Here is a 22,454-nt window from a genome sequence, read left to right as displayed (position 1 = left end):
GGATGGTTCAATATATGGAAATCCATCAGTATAATCCACTATATGAACAAAATAACAACAAATAAATCACATGATCATCTCATTAGATGCTGAAAAGACTTTTGGCAAAATACAACACCTCTTGTTAAAATCAAGAGAGAACAGGAATTTAAGGCATAAACTTATACATTACAAAAGCAATAATATACAGCAAATCAATAGTCAACATCAAATGAAATAGAGAAATTTGAAGTGATCCCACTAAAATCAGGGACAAGACAAGGCTGCCCACTCTCTCCCTACCTATTCAACATAGTACTAATAGTTCTAGCTACAGCATTTAGAAAACAAAAGGATGTCAAAGGAGTACAAATTGGAAAGGGAGAAGTCAAGGTGTCACTACTTGTGGGTGGTATCACCGTATATGTAAGCAACCACAACATTTTTAGCAGAGAGATCCTACATAACCAATAAGCCACTTTAGAAAAGTGGCTGGATATAAATTCAACTCAAACAAATCAGTACCTTTCCTCTACTCAAAGGACAAATGGGCTGAGAAAAAAAAAACTTTCACAGTAGTCACAAATGATATAAAATGTTTTGATGTAACTCTAGCCAAGCATGGGAAAGATCTGCAGGACAAAATATTCAAGTCTCTGAAAACAGAAGAAGACATCAGAAGATGGAGGAATATCCCATGCCCATGGATCAGTAGGATTAACATAGTAAAAAATGTCCATTTTACCAAACAAAATCTGCAGATTCAGTGCAATCACCAACAAAATTCCAACCAATTCTTCACAGAGATAGAAAAGGAAATGCTCAACTTCATCTAGAATTAAAAAAAAAAAAACAGAATAGTGAAAATAATTCTAAACAACAAAAGAACTTTTGGGGGAAATCACAATCCCTCGCCCCAAGCTGTACCACAGAGAAATAGTGATAAAATCTGCTTGGTATAGATACAGATAGGTACAGAGACAGACAGGTAGATCATGGGATAGAATTGCTTGACACCACATCTAAAAGCTCTAGAACAAAAAGAAGTAAATACACCGAGGAGGAGTAAAAGGCAGGAAATAATCAAACTCAAAACTGAAATCAACCAAATAGAAACAAAAAGGGCTATACAAAGAATCAACAGACCCAAAAGATGGTTCTTTGAGAAAATCAACAAGATAGATGAACCCTTAGCCAGACTAATCAGAGGACACAGAGAGTGGGTCCAAATTAACAAAATCAGAAATGAAAAGAGAGACATAACAACACAATTGGAAGAAATTAAAAAAATCATTAGATCCTACTATCAAAGCCTATATTCAACAAAACTTGAAAATCTGGAGGAAATGGACAATTTCCTAGGCAGATAGCAAGTACAGAAGTTAAATCAGGAACAGATAAACCATTTAAACAAACCCATAACTTCTAAAGAAATAGAAGCAGTCATTAAAAGTCTCCCAAACAAAATGAACCCAGTTCCAGATGGGTTCAGTGCAGAATAATATCATACTTTCATTGAAGACCTCATACCAACAGTATCCAAACTATTCCACAAAATTGAAACAGTCAGAGCACTACTGAACTCCTTCTATGAAGCCACAATTACTCTTATACCTAAACCACACAAAGACCCAAGAAAGAAAGAGAACTTCAGACCAATTTCCCTTATGCATATTGACGCAAAAATACTCAATAAAATTATTGCAAACCGAATCCAAGAAAATATCCAAACAATCATTCAACTTGATCAAGTAGGCTTCATCCAAGGTATGCAGGGATGGTTTAATATATAGAAAACTATCAACGTAATCCACTATATATAAAAAAAAACCTGAAAGATAAAAACCACATGATCATTTCACTAGATGCTGAGAAAGCATTTGACAAAATTCAACACCCCTTCATGATAAAAAGTCCTGGAAAGAATAGAAATTCAAGGCCCATACCTGAACATAGTAAAAGCCATATACAGCAAACAAGTGGCTAACATTAAACTAAATGGAGAGAAACTTGGAGCAATTCCACTAAAATCAGGGACTAGGCAAGGCTGCCTACTCTCACCCTACTATTTAATATAGTTTAATATAGTTCCTCAAAGTCCTAACCGGAGCAATCGGACAATAAAAGGAGACCAAAGGGATAGAAATTGGAAAGGAAGAAGTCAAAATGTAACTCTTTGCAGATCATATAGTACATTTAAATGATCCCAAATCTTCAACCAGAGAATTATTAAACCTGATAAACACCTTCAGCAAAGTGAATGGGTATAAAATTAACTCAAAAAATCAGTAGCCTTCCTCTATACAAAACATAAACAAGTTGAGAACTAAATGAGGGAAACAACACCATTCATAATAGTCCCAAATATTATAAAATACCTCAGTGTGACTTTAACCAAACAAGTGAAAGACCTGTATGATAAGAACTTCAAGCCTCTGAAGAAAGAAATTGAAGTGATCTACAGATTCAATGCAATCCCCATCAAAATTCCAATCCAATTCTTCAGAGTTGGACAGAACAATTTACAAATTTATCTGAAATAACAAAAAACCCAGGAGAACGAAAACTATACTCAACAATAAAAGAACTTCAGGGTGAATCACTATCCCTGAACTCAAGCAGTATTACAGAGCAATAGTGAAAAAAAAAATTCACGGCATTGGTACAGACACAAGCAACTAGACCAGTGGAATATAATTGAAGACCCTCAAATGAACCCACACACCTGTGGTCACTTGATTTTTAATAAAGGAGCCAAAACCAATCAATGGAAAAAGATAGCATTTTCAACAAATGGTGCTGATTCAACTGGAGGTCAGCATGTAGAAGAATGCAGATGGATCCATTCTTATCACCCTGTAGAAAGCTTAAGTCCAAGTGGATCAAGGACCTCCACATCAAACCAAAATGTGGATGTTTCAATACACTCCTTCTTTAAAGGGGGAACAAAAATACCCTTGGAAGGGAATAGGGAGGCAAAGTTTAGAACAGAAGCTGAAGGAACGCCCATTCAGATACACTCAAATTAATAGAAGAAAACGTGGGGAAGAATCTCAAACACATGGGCACTGGAGAAAATTTCCTGAACAAAACACCAATGGCCTATGCTCTAAGATCAAGTATTAACAAATGGGATCTCATAAAACTACAATGCTTCCATAAGGCAAAGGACACTGTTGTTAGGACAAAATGGCAACCTGCAGCCTGGGAAAAGAACTTGACCAATCCTACAACTGATAACAGGCTTGTATACAAAATATACAAAGAACTCATGAAGATAGACTGCAGGGAGACAGATAACTGTATTAAAAAATGGGGTTTAGAACTAAACAAAGAATTCACAGTTGAGGAATGCTGAATGGCTGAGAAGCGCCTAAAGAAATGTTCAACATCTTTAGTCATAAGGGAAATGCAAATCAAAACAACCCAGAGATTCCACTTCACACCAGTCAAAATGGCTAAGATCAAAAGCTGTGGTGACAGCAGATGCTGGCAAGGATGTGGAGAAAGAGGAAAATTCCTCCATTTTGGGTAGGATTGGAGACTGGTACAACCATTCTGGAAATCAGTCTGGAGGTTCCTCAGAAAATTGGACATTGAACTACCTGAGGACCCAGCTATACCTCTCTTGGGTATATACCCAAAAGATGCCCCAACATATAACAAAGACACATGCTCCACTATGTTCATAGCAGCCTTATTTATAATAGCCAAAAGCTGGAAAGAACCCAGATGCCCTTCAACAGAGGAATGGATACAGAAAATGTGGTGTTTCTACACAGTAGTATACTACTCAGCTATCAAAAACAATGACTTTATTAAATTCATAGGCAAATGGATGGAACTGGATAATATCATCCTGAGTGAGGTAACCCAGTCACATAAAAACACACATGGTATGCATTAATTGATAAGTGGATATTAGCCCAAATGCTCAAATTACCTTAAATATACGGAACACATGAAACTCATGAAGGATGACCAAAATGCAAAAGCTTCACTGCATTTGTCTTGGGGGACAAGAATACCCTTGGAAGGGTATAGGGAGGCAAAGTTTAGAACTGAGGCTGAAGGAACACCCATTCAGAGCCTGTCCCACATGTGGCCCATACATATACAGTCACCAAACTAGATAAGATGGAGAAGCAAAGAAGTGCAGGCTGACAGGAACCGGATGTAGATCTCTCCAGAGAGACACAGCCAGAATAAGGCAAATACGTAGGTGAATGCCAGCAGCAAAACAGTGAACTGAGAATGGGAACCTCGTTGAAAGAATCAGAGAAAGGGCTGAAAGAGCCTGAAGGGGCTTTAGACCCCATATGAACAACAATGCCAACCAAACAGAGCTTCCAGGGACTAAGCCACTACCCAAAGACTATACAGAGGCTGACTCTGGGCTCCAACTGCCTAGGTAGCAATGAATAGCCTACTAAGGGCATCAGTGGAAGGGGAACCCCTTGGTCCTACCAAGAGTGAACTCCCAGTGAATGGGGTTATTGGGGGGTGGGGAGGGCAGTAATGGGGTAGGATGTGGAGGGGAATACCCATAAAGAAGGGAAGGGGAAGGTGTTACGGGATGTTGACCTGGAAACTGAGAAAGGGAATAACAATTGAAATGTAAATAAGAAATACCCAATTTAATAAAGATGTACGAATAAAAGAATTGAAGACTCAGAAATAAACCTACAAACCTCTTGCCACTTGACGTTTGACAAAGAAGCCAAAGTCATACAGTGGAAAGGAGAAAGCATTTTTAACAAATGATTCTGATTCAAATAGCAGTCAGTATGTTCAAGAATGCAAATTCTTTCATTTTGGCCTCCTTGTATAGAGTTCAAGTACAATAGGATTAAGGACCTCCACATAAAACCAGTTATGGTGAATCTAATAGAAGAGAAAGTAGAAAAGAGCCATGAATATATCTGCACAGGATTAATTTTCCTGAACAGAACACCAATGCTCAGATTCTGAGATCAACAATAGATACATGGGACCTCATAAAACTGAAAAACTCCTGTAAGGCAAAGGATACTGTCAATAGGACAAACAAGCAACCTACAGATTGCAAAAAATCTTCACCAACCATACATCTGATAGAGGGCCAATATCCAAAATATGCTAAGAACTCAATGAGTTAGACCATAGCAACCCATATAACCCACCTTCTAAAAAGTGGGGTGCTGAGCTAAACAAAGAATTCTCAACTGAGAAATCTCAAATAGCTGCTCTAGTACCTAAAGAAATGTTAAATATCCATAGACATCAGGAAAATGCACATCAAATCGTCTACCTCACACCAATCAGAATGGCTAAGATCAAAATCTCAGTTGACAGCAGATACTATCAAGAATGTGGAGAAAGAGAAACACTCCTCCATTGTTGGGGGCATTGCAAGCTGGTATAAACACTTTGGAAATCAATCTGGCGGTCTGTCAGAAAATTTGAAATAGTTCTAGCTAGAGACCCAGTTATACCACTTCTGGGCCTATACCCAAAAGATGTTCTGGTATATAACAAGGACATTGTTCCACTATGTTCACAGCAGCCTTATTTGTAATAGCCAGAAGCTAAAACAACCGAAATGTCCCTCAAGGGAAGAATGGATATAGAAAACGTGGTACATTTACACAATGGAATACTACTTACCTATTAAAAATGAAGGGGGTTGGGGATTTAGCTCAGTGTTAGATTGCTTGCCTAGCAAGTGCAAGGCCCTGGGTTCCGTCCCCAGCTCTGAAAAAAAAAAAAAAAAAGAAAAAAAATGAAAGAAAGAAAGAAAAAAAAGAAGACTTCAGGAATTTCGTAAGCAAATGGATAGAACTATAAAATATCATCCTGAGTAAAGTAACCCAAACCAAAAAGACATACATGGTATCTTCTCACTGATAAATGAAGATTAGCCCAAAATCTCAGAATATGCATGATATAACTCATGGATTATATGAAGCTTGACAAGAAGAAAGACCAAAGTGTGGATGCTTCATTCTCACTAAAAGTGGGAACAAAATAGTCATTAGCGGTAGAGGGAGGGACCTGGGTGGGACAGGAGAGAGTGGGGAAAATGTAGGCAGGATCAGGTATGGGAAGAGACAGCAAAGAAGGTGAGATCCAGGAGAATGAATAAAATTATGTAGGATGTGGAATGTTGAAGGGACCACTAGAATGTTCACGGATGTGTGAGGTCCCCACCACTCACTGTGAATGATATCAGTTGCAATATCCAACAGGGAGGAGATAGAGCCTAAAGACACCACCAATAGATAGGCACAGCCCCCAAGTCAGGGATGAGACAAACCACCCATCTCAAAATTTTTAACCTAGAATCTTGTCTAAAGGAAGTACAGGGACAAATGGAGCAGAGACTGAAGGTAAGGCCATCCAGAGACAGTCTTAATTTGGGATCTATCCCATTCACAGATACTCAACCTCAGCACTATTGCTGATGTCAAAAAGTGCTTGGAGACAGGAGCCTAGCAAGGTTGTCCTCTGAGAGGCTCCACCAGCACCTGAAAACATAGATGCACGTATAAATAGTCAACAAATAGGACTGTGCCTGTGAACCCCAGTGGAAGAGATAGGGGAAGGATTGAAAAAGCTGAAGGGGATTGCAACCACATAAAAAGAACAATATCCACTAACTGGACCCCTCAGAGCTCCCAGAAACTAAACCACCAGTCAGAGTATACATGGATTGATCCATGGATCCTGTTACATTTGTAGCAAAAGATTGTCTTATCTGGCATCAGTGGGAGGGATGTGTTTGGTTTTTGGAGGCTTTTTGCCCCAGTGAAACTTGGTGCTATAAGGGTGAAGTGGGAGTGGGTAAGTGGGTGGGTGGAAGATCACTCACTTAGAGGTAAAGGGGAGGGTAATTGGATGGAGAATGGGGATTTTGCAGTGGGGAGACTGGGAAAGGGGACAGCATTTAAAATGTAAATAAGTGAAATATAAAAAGAAACTGCATGGGATTGGTATAGGAGTGACCAACCAATAATTGGCTCAAATTGAGAACCATGCCATGGGCAAGTACAAATCCCTGGCACTATTAATGATACTCTGTTATGCTTGAAAACAGGAGGCTGCCTTAACCATCCTCTCAGAGGCGCTACTCAGCTGACTGAAAACAGATGAAGAAGCTCACAGCCAAACATTGGAGGGTGGCCAAGAACTCTTAGGAAGAGGTGGAAGCATAGAAGACTCTGAATGGGATAGGAACTCTGCAGGAACACCAACGGAGTCAACTAATGTGACCTCCATGGAGCTCTCAGAGACTGAGCACCCAACCAAAGAATATACATGGGCTTTACCTAGGTACCTTGCACATATGTAGCAGATGTTCAATATGCAGCTCAGTCTACATGTGGGTGGCAACATTTGGTACCTTCCCTTTATTCCCAGATGAAAGAACACACAGAGACTTTATATTTTAATATGCTATAAGCAATACAATAGCTGGGAAAGTGACTACCCTTCATGCTGTTAGAATATACCTCCTGTCACTAACCCCAATATTACTTAGTTGGTCTTTACAAAACACATTCATGACCAAACTATCACTTTGGTTAATGTCATTCAACAACATTCTCTCCTCAACTTCACTGATACTTCCTTAAAAGTCTCCCACTTTTTTCTTTACTCCTTTCTTCAAAGCCCTGGGTTAGTCACAGTTTCTCTGCCAACATACTAGTTACCAATACTGTACCTCCATTACTGATTGATTGTACCTTGATCACCCAAGGCCCCCTTTGGGAACCAACACCAAGTTCTCTCCACATTTCCAAACCAAACCTCAAATCCTGTTACAGGAAATCCCTCTCACTGTTGATCAAGAGCCTCCCCACTCATCTATGTTCCCAAAATATTTTAATTTCAGAAGCTTCATTTGGAGGAATGGATCCTCACACTGGACAGAAGAAATAGTAATGCTGTAGCAAGTTCAGAACCCTTATAAAAATCTCACAATTAAAAATGGCAGGGGTTTGAACCAGGTCCCAACAAGGTTCCAGTCCTGAAGCTTATGACACTCCACTAGGAGAAGCATGATAATCAGTCATACAAGGAAAATTCTGAAATCTTTCCTGTGTAAATAAAGCATTCCTGACATCTCAGACTAAGCCAATGGGAAGATCAACCCCTAGATCCCACCCTACCACATTTTTATAAAGTACCTGTCCACAAGGAATAAAGTTCACCAGTTATTTCACCAAAGATCTTCTGAGGGTGCCTGCTTTATTGAGATGTAACTCTCCCTAGAAGAATTTCCTCTCCTGAAACCCTTATTGTTGGACTTTGGCTATGTCCTACAAGTCTGGTGCTTAACTGAAGCCTTTCTCCACCCAGTGGCTCCAGCTCAGGTTCCTAGCTTTCCTATGTGACTTGCCACCAACCCTAGGACAGTGAAATCCATGGAAAACGTCTAGCAGCCTGCTCTGCTCCCACCACACCAGAGCCTGAGACCTTTCTGTTCAGATGGCTGGGCTAAGTGTTCCTCTACTGGCTGGGACTTGGTCCACAGACTGGTACCCGCTTAGAGCCTTCCTCCCTCAAAGACTACTCTGATCCAACAAAAGTCTCTCAGGTTATATTCTCCCCAATACAACCAGATCCTGCTCTCAGATAACAGTTTTTCTTGAATTAACTTTATAATGCAAATCTAATTTTTTTCTGGCTCCTCTCAAGAGCTATCAAACAGACTCCAGATAAGTACTCCTACCAATCAACAGTCTAAGATTTTCTGCCTATTGCCTTTCCTAGGGTGGGATTTCTTCTCATTTCCTTGTTCATGGTGCTCCTCTTCCTAACCACCACAACCATGAATCTAAAAGTTTCAAATATACATGCAAGAGAGAATTTTTTCTAAACTGTTTAACTTTGCTTCTGTTCCTAGTCTATCTGTTCCAATAGATTTCAAATAGACCACAGACTACTCCAGCAACTTCTGTGCAGTCCCAGCTATTTCCTGAGAATGCACATCCTGGTTCAGCATCACACACTACAGCTCCCTAGCCTTAGATGGCTGCACAGAACCTGGGCATCTTCTGGCATAGCCTGCTATTCATGTACTTGACCAACATCCCTGCTTCACCAGGTCCCCCCACACTGATGCTCCAATGTCAGCAGGAAGTAAACAGAACTTATGATGCCCACTTACCCAACATCAGGGACCCAATAATAAAATGAAAAGGACACTAGACTTCTAGAGCATGTGGTCCTCACAGGTATTTCTCTTCTCTCTTCATTATTCTCTCACACCACTTGCTGCCTATGGCAATTAGTAGAGCTGGCCCCAGGGTTGTGAGAGTAGGAAAGCTACCATACTCTTCAATGGCTGCATCCCTCTGGAATGCAGGTCCTATACCTTACCTGGGCAGCACAGTAGAACCTACTGAAGAAAGATGCAGATGAGCCAGCCCCAAAAGTGTGAGAGCAGGAGAGGTGACCCAGTTCCTTGCCATCGGTAGCTGTCTGGAAATTGGGCCCTGCAACTCAACTGCCATTGCTGTAGAGCTGGCTTTGGTGACATCCATGCAGGTGAGCTTAACCTGAGGGCATGAAAGAAGGAGAGTTCCTCCTGCTCCTTGCAGACTGTAGCATCGAGTGAGCCAGCTGAAATAGTACTAGAGAATTCACCCTGGTGGTGTGGGTGTAGGAGAGCTGGTAGATTGACCACCCCAGCTACCATGAAAGTCCAGATTCAGAGCTTTGAGTTGGCTCACTCCAACATCTCCCTCATCTATGAACTACTGGAACTTGTGAAAGAGCTAATTCTGCAGATCCAAAGCTTCAGCATCTTCATTACGCAGGACAACACAGAATAACAGGGAGAAATCCTGATGAGGATCCAATATTGATGGTATCACAGACACCAAAGATCTTGAACCAGACCAGTGAATCATTACAATGTAAAGATCCAAGTAAAGATTTGTAGACAAAACGGTATATACTGTGGGGCATACTGTGCCATACTACGGCTTCTTGGATGAGATTATTTTATGCATTGTTTTGTTTCTCTTTAATTTTTCTTGTGAGGTAAGCTGCAAGTATTTAAGGCAGATAGAGAAGTAGAGGAAGATTAGTGACACTGAAGATCTTGATGTAAAATTCAGATAGAATCAAAAAAATTAAAAACAATTAAAAAAGCCTGGCAGAATTCTGCAGAGTATCCATAAGTCATGAACATCAATATTAGAAGTAAATTTTTATTGTATATTTGAAATATTTTATAAGAAAAAGTAAAATAATGCTTCTTTACTCCCCTCTCAGAAACACATTACATTAAAAAATGAGGTGCTATACTTCAAAACATTTACTCATGACTTCATTAGACTTGTTCACCTGTCCCTTATGAAACATACTTCTTTGAAAGCTCACACAGGAAGGGGTTATGAGAGACTAGGAGAGACACTGGAATGCAAACTGGTTGTACCTATTATTTATCACTAGCTCACACATTTATAGCTACTTTAAAAACTGGCACTGTAAAAATAAACTAGCTATTGTATGCAAAATTTTATTCTGTATCCAACAAACATAAAATTTATTTTTGACAGAAATGGTAAAAATTCTTTTACTGCTTACAATATTAGAGCTGCCAAAAATTAGGAATGTCACTTACTAGACTTGGTTAAAATGACATATACATCAAACTGTGCCATTAAAAGTCATTTTATGTCAGGTTCAAAAGAGAGCTTGTTGTTTCCCTGTATAGAAGTTACAACTGTCATCTAAATTACTGAAGGTGTTTTATGGCTCAGCTGACAGTTGTTGAGATTGTTCCCAACACGAGGCCCACATTCCTCTACCAGTTTCATCAAAAAGAGCTGATGCTTTTAAAATTAATTTCCTTATTTACATTCTAAATGTTGCCCCTCCTGGTTTCTCCTCTCAAAATTCTTCATCCCATCCCACCTCCTCTTTGAATCTGAGAGGGTGCTCCCCTCTAGCTCCCCGAGTTAGCATCCTCTTTATCTGGGGCATCAATTTTCTAGAGGATTAGGCACATCCTTTCCAACTGAGGCAAGAAAAGGCAGTTCTCTGCTACATATGTGCATGGAACAACAGATCAGCCTAGGTATGGACTTTTGTTGGTGACTTAGTCTCTGGGAGCTCCCAGAGGTCCAGGTTAGTTGACATCATTGGTCTTCCTATGGGTTTGCCAACCCCTTCAGCTCCTTCAGTCTTTCCCCTAACTCTTCCATAGGGATCCCTGACCACAGTCCAATGGTTGGATTTAAGTTTCTAGATCTGGTTCACTTAGCTACTGGTAAGGCCTCCCAGAGAACACTCATGATTGCGTCTTTTCTGAAATCACAACATAGCATCAGTGTCAGGATTTGTTGACAACCAAAGGATAGATCTCAAGTTGGGCTGATCACTGGATGGCCTTTCCTTCATTCTTAGCCCCATTTTCCCCTGAATTTCTTTAAGACAGAAACAATTCTGGATAAAAAATATCGAAGGTGGTTTGGTGACCCCATTCCTCAATTGAGAGCCCTATTTATCTCTGGAAGTTGTCTCTTCAGGTTACATCTCCCAACTGTTGAACATTTTGCCTAAGGCCATCCCCATTGAGTCCTAGGAGCCTCTCACATGCCAGGACTCTGGGCCTTTCTAAAAGTTTCCCCTGCCTCCCAACCCTGACAGCTGCATATTGGCAATCATATTCCTAGCACTCTGGGCTTCTATCCTGTCTTTCCCCATACTTGATTCTGCCCTCCTTCCCCTTCCACCTCTCCTCTAGCATCTAGATGTATTCCTCCATCTCCTCTCCATCCTCGTGATTATTTTATTTACCCTTCTAAGTGGGATTGAAGCATCCTCACTTGGGACATTTTTCTTGCTTAACTTCTTATAGTCTATGGGGCTGGATAATGGCATTCTGTACTTTTTGGTTAATATTCGCTTACCAGTGAATATATGCTATATATGTCCTTTTGGGTGTGGGTTACCTCACACAGCATAAACACTGAAAGTAAGCACCTTCTGACACAAAATTATATATATTCACTAGATTGGAGAGAAGTTTCTCAGTCTCTACACTTGGAAATCAGGTATGGAGATTTTAGATGGACATGGCTCCAGGAACAAAAGCAATAAATATCACATATGTAAAGTTTGTGTGTATGTGTGTATGTCTCTGTGTGAGTGCATGTGTGTGTAGGAATATGTGGTTTTATTATGTGTGTATGTGTATGTGGGTGTATATGTATGTGTATATGTGTGTATGTGTATATGTATAAATTTTTGTGTGCATATGTAATATGTGTATGTAAGTGGGAACAGCTCTCTCTCTCTCTCTATTTGTGTGTGTGTGTGTGTGTGTGTGTGTGTGTGTGTGTGTGTGTGTGAGACAGAGAGAGAGAGAGAGCTAGAAATTTAGAAGAGGGTCTGGAAGAAGAGATAGCAAGAAAGAGAAGGCAAAATATGGAAGATTAGTACATACATCAAAACACAGGATCCATTGAAAAAAATCTTTTTCATGAAAATTCCATACAATGACTTTACATAAATAAAGGATGTTAAGGGGAAGCAAGAAAATTCAGATGACAAATAAATTTGCTACCATGCCTGATGTCAAACCTGAGTTTCATCCCCTGAAACCAAATGTCAAAGAAGAAAATCATATCCAGATTGTCCTCTTACCTCTACAAACATGACATGCCATATGTGCACTGCAAACATGAACACATATACATACTAGTGGACAATCATATGCATGCAAATTTAATATAAATTAGAAGAATTTATAAGCTCTTTCTCTTGATCTTTGCTCTTCTCTTGCCCTCTTAACTTTGTCCCTTTTCTCCCCACCCCAACCCCTCCCCTCCATGTGCTCATGACCGGCCTTTATTTCTCTCCTCTTCTACTCTTCTTCTCTCATTAAAGGTCTCCACATTGGAAAAAAAGAAGAATTTATAAAACTAAAAAAAAAAGATAAAAGAAAAGGTAACAAATAAATTGAAGTAATAAACCCATTTGTAATTTAAAAAATGGAGTAAATTTACTGTTTCCTAGAGGTTCCAACTTGGAAGACATATTTCATATATTAATCACGTTCATGGATTCTTCATAACTTGAGTCCAAACAGTCTTATGCTGAATAACAGAATTCCAGTGCTATAAAAATTAATAAATCTCTCATATTCAAGCAGAGAAGTTTCTGGTAAGGTTACAAAAATAATAAACAGACAATACTGAGTTGTTATTTGCATTTTTATACAAAGATTTTCAATATGAAAAGACATGAGACATTAAACACATTTTTACTGGTCTCATCAATTTCTCAGGCACACTAATTCTCAGGCAGAAGGGGAAGTGGGCAAGGCCAGGGCTGTGTGTGGTATCAGCAGCTGGTGAGACACTCAAGGAGGTTTGTGTAAGAGGCTGAAGCACTGTGGGAAGAGAGCTATAATGCCGTGCACAGTAATAATCTGCCGTGTCTTCAGCCTGCACACTTCTGATGGTGAGAGTGAAATCTGTCCCAGATCCACTGCCTATGAAGCGATCAGGGACCCCAGATGCTCTATGGGATGCATAGAAGATCAGCAGTTTAGGAGATTGCCCTGATTTCTTTTGGTACCAAGCCAAGTAGTTCGCCTTGTATGTGCTTGAATAAAGGTTCTCACTGGACTTGCAGCTGAGGGAAACCATCTCACCTGCTGATACAGCAAGTGAAGTTGGAGACTGGGTCATCATGACATTAGCATTGGCACCTAGAATAAGAAATAGACAACAACAAACGTACACATTACACACATACATATAAAAACACAGAATAGAATAGCAATTAAAATTTGTCATTTAATATCCTTTCAATATCATGCTGTCAGAGTATTGTTGTATAAGACATATTATAGTTTAACACATATTATAAATTTCTTGCATACAAAGACGTGTCCCTTAAAAGATTATAATAATTTTCAACTTCTTACCAGATACCCAGAACAGCAGGGTCATGAATACCTGAGTCTGAAATTCCATCTTGCTCTCCCTGCTGCTTGACAATGCTCAGTTTTCACTGCAAAGACCTGATTTATATACTCTGAGCAGCTGAGCTCGACTGGACAGGCCTATGCAAAGCAGTCAGCAAGTACATAAACGAATGACTAGGAAGTGTGTCCAAGAGTGGCTGGTGTTAATTAACAGCCAAAAATAACATCAGAGAGAGCATGAGCAATCACTGAAAGATATCAGCTAACAGCAACTTGTGTGTTAGAATCTAAGACATATTTAAATCAATTGATTTCTACAGAAATATTAGGAGACCTATCTAAGACAGACAGTACTAGGGAAGTAGTAGGATATGCTCAAAAATATAACAACAACAAGAGAAACAAAGTAAAAAAGGAAGGAGGAGGGAAAAAGATGAAAGACAAATGAGACTAAATTTGTTTAATATAACTAATTTCAAAAACCACTCATACTGAAGATAAAGATTAGTACCTCAAAAATTTGGGCTTCAGTTCTTGAGCTAATCATGGATAGAAATGCAAAGAGCATCCCAGAATAAGTTAAGTCCTGTGGAAATTTTCATGGACATTAATTTATATCCAATCAAAGAAACTTTATCTTAAAGGAAGAGAAACCTAGTAGAAACTAGTATGTACTCTCCTGACAACTTCAGGAAACAGAGAGATCTAAGTTTGGGGAAAATAAAAGGGTATAAAAACAGATTTCATCATGAAGTAATGGCTGTTGACAAACAGTGCCATGAATTTTATTACAGAAATACAAATTCTAGTGTAATCTAGAAATTAGCAGCCTTGAATCTGGGTTCAATAAAATGTTCTTTTTGACATAATGACTAGTTTAAAGGAATCTGCACAAGGAAGCACAGCCATCCTAATCCAAATAAAGATTTTACAGAGACCAATAGATTACTGCATCCAAGATTGTTGACAATCAAAAAAATGTTGAGTATGAATGAAAATCAATAGCAGAAACATAAATGCTGAACCTGCTAGGACTTCAGATTAGTGAACTACAAAAGTATATATAAGAAGTAATTTATAAAATAAAGGTAAATAAAAAAATATCATGGCAAGGAGTGGAGATTCACATCTGTAAGTCCAGAATTAGGAAAACAATAGCAAGAGAATTATGAGAGTATGGCCAACCTTGGACACATAAAATGTGTCCAAGCTAATCTATGCATGGAGACAATCTTTCAAAACTATGTATTATTAATCAACTGGTTTCAGGACCTAGTAGCTTTATTTATTTAAAGCAAATTATTTATCTGATGTTAACATTTCATGACTAAGCCAAGAATATTATTGAAAATTAAATATGCATTTAATCAATATGCATTCCCTGTTATTTTATACAACTGTCTTACAGGTAAAAGAAGTTAAATAATTTCTGATAAGATTATTCAGATATCCACTGAAACTGATAACACCCCTCATATGAGAGAGTTATACAGAACATGAATTAAGGAAGTTCCCATAGTTAAGTTCAAGAATATGGCATATGAATAGCTATACCCAATCAGTGGTTAATAAAGTTGTCATATGCTCTCAATTCTCGTTAAACTTTATAATTTACTTTGTGATAAGTGCAGTGAGCTCAGACCAAGCTTTCATGTCATTTACTAGAGTTCATTCAGTTTGGACACATAGAGATAGCAACCTTACAAATCCAGACTCCTGTTTCAGACCAGTTTCCCTTATGAATATCAATGCAAAAAATACTCAATAAAACTCTTGCAAACCGAATCCAAGAACAAATCAAAATGATAATCCTTCATGATCAAGTAGGCTTCATCCCAGGGATGCGGGGATGGTTCAATATACGGAAATCCATCAACACAATCCACTATATAAACAAACTCAAAGATATAAGCCACATGATCATTTCATTAGATGCCAAGAAAGCATTTGACAAAATTCAACACCCCTTCATGATAAAAGTCCTGGAAAGAACAGGAATTCAAGGCCCAAACCTAAACATAGTAAAAGCCCTTTACAGCAAACCAGTAGCTAACATTAAACTAAGTGGAGAGAAACGTGAAGCAATTCCACTAAAACCAGGGACTAGACAAGGCTCCCCACTCTCTCCTGTTTCTCACAAAATAAGGGGAGAGCATGGAAACTAAAAACATAAAAATCCCAAGTTAAATTATGTCTAATAGAAGGAGTCCTACAGGCCTTAGTTACTTATCAAGTTTCCACAGTATGTCCTAGGCATTAATTTCTGATGTCTTTGCTATGTCAATACCCACTGCCACTGAATCTCTACAGAACACCAGTCTCTAAGATATGTGCACCATAGATCGGGAGCTTAGGAGTTTTTCTCTCGTTTCTGCTGATATCAAGATAACATAGTATAAACATCCTCACTAGCCTGGTAATTGATGGTGACGGTTTCTCCCAGAGATGCACATGGGGTAGAAGTCTGCATCATTTTGATGTTATATCTGCCACTGCAGTTAAAGACAGAAAAACAGCCACTGAGTAACCACATCATAAGAAAAGTTACTTGACAAATCAGTCTGGAATGAATACATTAGGCTAAGCTAATTACTCTTCTTGTGCTAACTTTCCGGAGAATCAGAGGAGAAGTAACACCAAGAGCTGAGTGACAAACCTCATGTCCATGTTGTGTTCTGGTTATAACTGACTCCAGCACAGACTGAGACCATCTTATTAAGAAGTCCTCAGAACTATCATCCTGAATGAGGTAACCCAATCACAGAAAAACACACATGGTATGCACTCATGTTTAAGTGGATATTAGCCCAAATGCTCAAATTATCCTAGATGCACAGAACATGTGAAACTCAAGAAGGATGACCAAAATGTGAATGCTTCACTCCTCCTTTAAAAGGGAAACAAGAATACCCTTGGGAGGGCATAGAGAGGCAAAGTTTAGAACAGAGGCTGAAGGAACGCCCATTCAGAGTCTGCACCACATGTGGCCCATACATATACAGTCACCAAACTAGATACGATGGATGAAGCAAAGAAGTGCAGGCTGACAGGAACCGGATGTAGAACTCTCCTGAGAGACACAGCCAGAATAAGGCAAATACATAGGCGAATGCCAGCAGCCAACCACTGAACTGAGAACGGGAGCCCCGTTGAAGGAATCAGAGAAAGGACTGAAAGAGCATGAAGGGGCTTGAGACCCCATCTTAACAACAATGCCAACCAACCAGCACTTCCAGGGACTAAGCCACTACCCAAAAACTATACATGAACTGACCCTGGGCTCCAACTGCCTAGGTAGCAATGAATAGCCTAGTAAGGGCACCAGTGTAAGGGGAAGCCCTTGGTCCTGCCAAGACTGAACCCCCAGTGAATGGGATTGTTGGGTGGAGGGCGGTAAAGGGAGGAGAATGGGGAGGGGAACACCTATATAGAAGGAGAGGGGGAGGGATTAGGGGGATGTTTGCCTGGAAACCGGGAAAGGGAATAACAATTGAAATGTAAACAAGAAATAACCAATTTAGTAAAGATGGAGGAAAAAAAAGAAGTCCTCAGAAGAGTGGGTTGTTCTCTGAACCAATAAAAATCACCATGGGCTGTGCAAAGTTATAGGGCTGGCTCAGAACAGTGGCTCAGCCAGGGATCAGTGTACCCAAAGATCTAAGGTCAGACATGAGATGGACATATTTTTATTGAAAAATTGATGGACATTTCTCTGAAATAAAAGAACAAAGTGAGTCTTCTTTTGTTCCTACAGGTCAATCTTGAACAGGGATCCTTTGTAATGACATAATCTTGAAAGTACAAGAACGCTGGTAGTCTCATTTTTCTTAATACCTGTCAGTATTGTGGGTGGCTAGATTTTATTTCTTTATTTCTTTAAAGATAAAGTGTGAGGGTGGGTCAGCAGGGCTCAGAGTGGAACAGTGTTGGAATTGTAGGCTCAGAGACTTAGTAGGAGTATGAATAGAGTGCCTTCCTGCTTAAAACTTCTCTCTGTGGGCATTTCTCTTAGGCCAGTGAGACTGTCACACCCGTAGTATTGTTAAAATATGATTGTTATAGGAGGATTATCAAGGAAATGAAGTTCTATGGGTCTGTGTCAGAAATACATTTTTCATGGGAAGTATAGAAACGGATTATACCTAGACATTGGCTTTCAATGCATGATTAAACAAATAAATAGATTAATGAATGAAAATATCATTCATAAATAACAATAAGAAAATGGATTGTAACTTATATTTTTAGAATATGACATATGAAGAGCAGATTTGTGTCACTTCCACCCCTCCTCTACTAACTCTTCTCATGTGACACCATACCCCTTCAATTTATGACTTCTTGTTTAATTATTTTTCACACACACACACAATTAATTTCTCTTGCTATTGTTCCTACATAGGTTTGTTTAGTGCTTTCCCCTGTAAACTCATCCCTGGAAAACTAATTTTCCTTTTCTCAGAAGTTGTTGCTTGCCTCTAGCTCTTCAGCTATGGGAAGCATCTTGTGAAATTCCTTGCATTCATGTTGTTTGTCATCTGCTATTCTTGTTTGGTGACCATAAATTTGAGGTTTCATGAGTGGAGCCTACCCGGAATGTCTATAAGCATGTAGGAACACTTGCACTGGTCCTCAGATGCATAACATCAGGTCTCTGTTTCTCCATAGTCTCTGAGTTTCAGGTGGAGGCATTGGTTGTAAATTTATGAACAGGGGCTTGTGGTATTAGAAGCCGGGGCTGGCAAGTCATAGTCATTCTCTTTACTTTGAATTCATAGCTCTCTGCAGTATTTTCTTTTTGTTGAAAAGAGAAGTTTTGTTGATGAGGAATAAGAGCTAGTTACCTATGGGTAAAAGAAAAATTACTTAGTATATACTTAGTACTTATGTTGGCTTAGGAAAATGGCAGCAGTAGCTTTTCTTCTAGGTTATGAATACTTCAGGCACAGGTAGTGGCCTAACTTTATAGAACCAGGCATGAGTATCTTAACATGGAATATACCTTAAATCTAATCAAGTTACTATTGGTTACTACAAAAATTAAAAGGCCATCATTGAAATATTGAAGGTATCTTCCCAAGTCAGTAACTATTTATACTTTATAAACTTATACTCAAGAAAAACTGTTTTTTCCTCTTGGCACCTTCCAATACTCTGAGAGACATCTCTTATGGAGAGATATGTTACATAAAAGTATAGTGAACATTATGGGAAGGATGGAAGTTAGTTGAAGGGATAAGGAAAAGTCAGAAAGCAGAAAACAAGGCAGAAGAATATATTCAAAAGAGATGGTGTATTTTTAAATTTTTTATTTTATAAAATCCAACATTATATATGACAGTAAGTTTATTTAAAAAGGAGAATTGGAAAAAACATACAAGGAGCACAAGACTGGGGGAGAGATATAGGAGCTCAGAAAAGCAAAGGACCAATTCTTTTCCAGATTAACCACTGAGAATGTAGCCTGCCAGCCTCTTGAATTCAGTCTATGGAGTCATGAACTCAGCTTCTGCATTCATGAATTATAAATAATGCTTTTACCAAGTTTAAGCTACATAATTTGTCTTAAGAAATACCATCTAAGAGAATAGGCAATCACTATGAAGGAAGGCCAGTGTCCAACTTAGAGCTCTCAAACCACAAATTTCTATATGATCTCATAAGCTTCAGACATTGCTGAAGAAATGAAAATATACACAAATATTTTTGCTTTCTTTTTCCATAAGAACCAAGCCAAGATTTTCACTAGCTTTTCACTAATGAATCAAGCATAAGTGCTCTTAGATAGAGGAGGAAATGTTCAAGGTCACAGCTGTAGGTGGTACAGGTATCTGTAAAACTCTCAAGGAGGTTTATGCTGGAGAGTTGTAATGCTGCTGACAGAAATAAACTGCCAGGTCATCAGCCTGCACACTGCTGATTTGAAGACTGCTTTGCATAGGTCCTTACAGATCAGCCCAGCTGCTCATGTCGTATAAACCAGGCCTTTTCTAAGAACTGAAATACATCAGACTGGCAAGGGCATCAACATGAAGTCACAGTCCCAGGTCTGCATATTCCTGCTGAATATGGTGAGAGTGAAATCGGTCACAGGTCCACTGCCTATGAAGCAATCAGGGACCCCAGATGCTCTACTGGATGCATAGTAGATCAGCAGTTTAGAAGAGTGCTCTGGCTTCTGTTGGTACCAGGCTATATTAGTACTAACACTCTGACTGGCCTTGCAGCTCATGGTAACTCTGACTCCTACTGATGCAGGCAGGGATTCTGGAGAGTGGGTCGTCACAATGCTCCCATAAGCACCAGCAATCAGAGATAAATAATGAGTGTGTGTATATACACACAAAAATTCCTGATACAACGTAGAAAATTATAATGCCTTTTCTAATGGCATTATGACTGTCTGCTATGGCTTCTAATAGAAAATAGCTATTATATCTTACATATCTTAAAACTATGATTATTTCTCTATAAATGAAATATTTTGAAGACATTATAGTACTTTGAAATTTCTCCCTAGACACACAGAGCAGCAGGAATATGAAGACCTGGGTCTGTGACTTCACCTTGATCTCCCTGCAAGTCTGATGTTTTTCAGTTCTTATAGAAAAGGCCTGGTTTATATGACATGAGCAGCTGGGCTGATCTGTAAGGACCTATGCCAAGCAGTGTTCCAATAAGGAAGTAATTGCCCGGGCACTGTGGTATGAGAGTTTCCAGCTCAAATAAATATCCAAAAATACTATCAAAGAGAATAAGCAATCACTGTGTAGGAAGGCCAGTGACCAACTTAGAGCTCTCAAACTGCAAATTTCTATATGATCTCATAAGCTTCAGTTCATGATCAAAGAAATGGAAAACAGTTGAGTTTCATAATAGTAAAAATACCATTGCTTGACAATCCAAGTAAAACAATAAACATGCTCGGCAAAAAAAGCAGAGTAAGAAATGGGAATAGAAAGAAAGAGAAAGGAACAGAAGAAGATGCAGGGAAGGGAAATGAGGGAAAGGAAGGGGGAGATAGAGAAGAGGTAGAAGTTTGGATTGTGGAGGTAAGTGAAATGGGGAGGAAACAGGCAACATATATTAAGACCAAGTATGGATCAGAGACTGAAGGAAAGGCCATCCAGAGACTGTCACACATGGGGATCCATCCCATATGCAGTCACCAAACCCAGTCACTGTTAGGGATGCCAAGAGGTACATGGTGACCAGAGCCTGACATAGCTGTCTTCTGAGAGGCTTTGCCAGAATCTGACAAATACAGAGGTGGATGTTTGCAGCCAACCACTGGAATGAGAACAGGGTCCCCAATGGAAGAGTTAGAGAAAGGACTGAGGTAACTGAGGGTGTTTGCAACCCCATAGGAAGAACAACAATATCAGCCAACCAGACACAACAGAGCTCCCAGGAATTAAACCAACAACCAAAGAGTACATACACATGGAGCAACCCATGGCTCCAGCTGCACATGTAGCAGAGGATGGGCCTTGTCGGGCATCAGTGGGAGGAGAGGCCCTTGATACTGTGAAGGCTAGATGCCCCAGTGTAGTGGAATGCCAGGGTGGGGAGGCAGGAGGGACTGTGTGGGTGGGTGGGGAAGCAGCCTCATGGAGGTAGGGGTTGGGGGAATGGGATGGGGATTTCCAGAGGGAACACCAGGAAAGGGGATATCATTGATGTGTACACAAATAAAATATTCAATAAAAAAATAAAATGAAGTTAAAGAAAGAGAAACATTAAAAAGAAAATTTGGGGTTTTGGAGACAGGTTGCAGGTTAAGAACACTTGTTATTACAGAAGACTGAGGTTTGATTCTAAGCACTTACATGATGATTCTCACTCATCCCTATCTCCAGTTAGGGATTTTCACATAGTATCTATACATACATACATACATACATACATACATACATACATACATACATACATATACATATATACATACATGCATACTTACATGCATATATATCTAGATGTTAGCCCTCAGCTTCTGCTCCAGCTAAAATATCTCCTGCATGCTGCCTCCATTCTGCCATCATGTACTCTTACTGAAAGCAGAAATGAACCTTTATTTATAAGTTGCATTAGTCATGGTGTTTCATTAGAGTAGAAGAATAATCAATAAAACGGGACAACCTATCAGGAGGATATTATAATTGTAAGGAGACACATACTGAACATGAATAATTGTATGTGGTCCATAAAACTTTCATTCCCTGCTGTATCCATTGTCTCTAAAGCCAGTGGATCTATTTGTTTTTAAGGAATACATAAATTGTTTAAATGGGGCCTTGGTTTTTCCCTTTCATAAATGTTAAATTAACTCAGAAAAGAAAGATATGGAAGATAGAGTCTGTCAACACAAAACATATCCTATGTTACTGTTGAGTGATATTTCTATGTCTTCACATATTGGTGTGTGTGTGTGTGTGTGTGTGTGTGTGTGTGTGTATGTGTATGTGTCTGTGTCTATGTGTTTCTGTGTGTGTGTGTGTGTGTGTTTCTTTGTCTCTGTGTGTCTGTGTCTATGGCTGTCTGTGTG

The 22,454-nt window shown here is 39.2% G+C and overlaps 1 gene segment (V, D, J or C); it reads right to left on the bottom strand.

Annotated features, from left to right (window-relative positions):
• Positions 1 to 7,084: 7,084 nt before the first annotated feature.
• On the bottom strand, positions 7,085 to 13,958 carry LOC116900981. The segment is given in 4 exon segments: positions 7,085 to 7,096; positions 9,343 to 9,404; positions 13,379 to 13,690; positions 13,910 to 13,958. Coding segments are annotated over 4 exon segments (435 nt in total).
• Between the last annotated feature and the right edge of the window lie 8,496 nt (positions 13,959 to 22,454).

Source organism: Rattus rattus, chromosome 5 (assembly GCF_011064425.1).
Source record: "Rattus rattus isolate New Zealand chromosome 5, Rrattus_CSIRO_v1, whole genome shotgun sequence".
Classification (NCBI taxonomy): Eukaryota; Metazoa; Chordata; class Mammalia; order Rodentia; family Muridae; genus Rattus; species Rattus rattus.
This window is presented reverse-complemented; position numbering and strand designations above follow the sequence as displayed.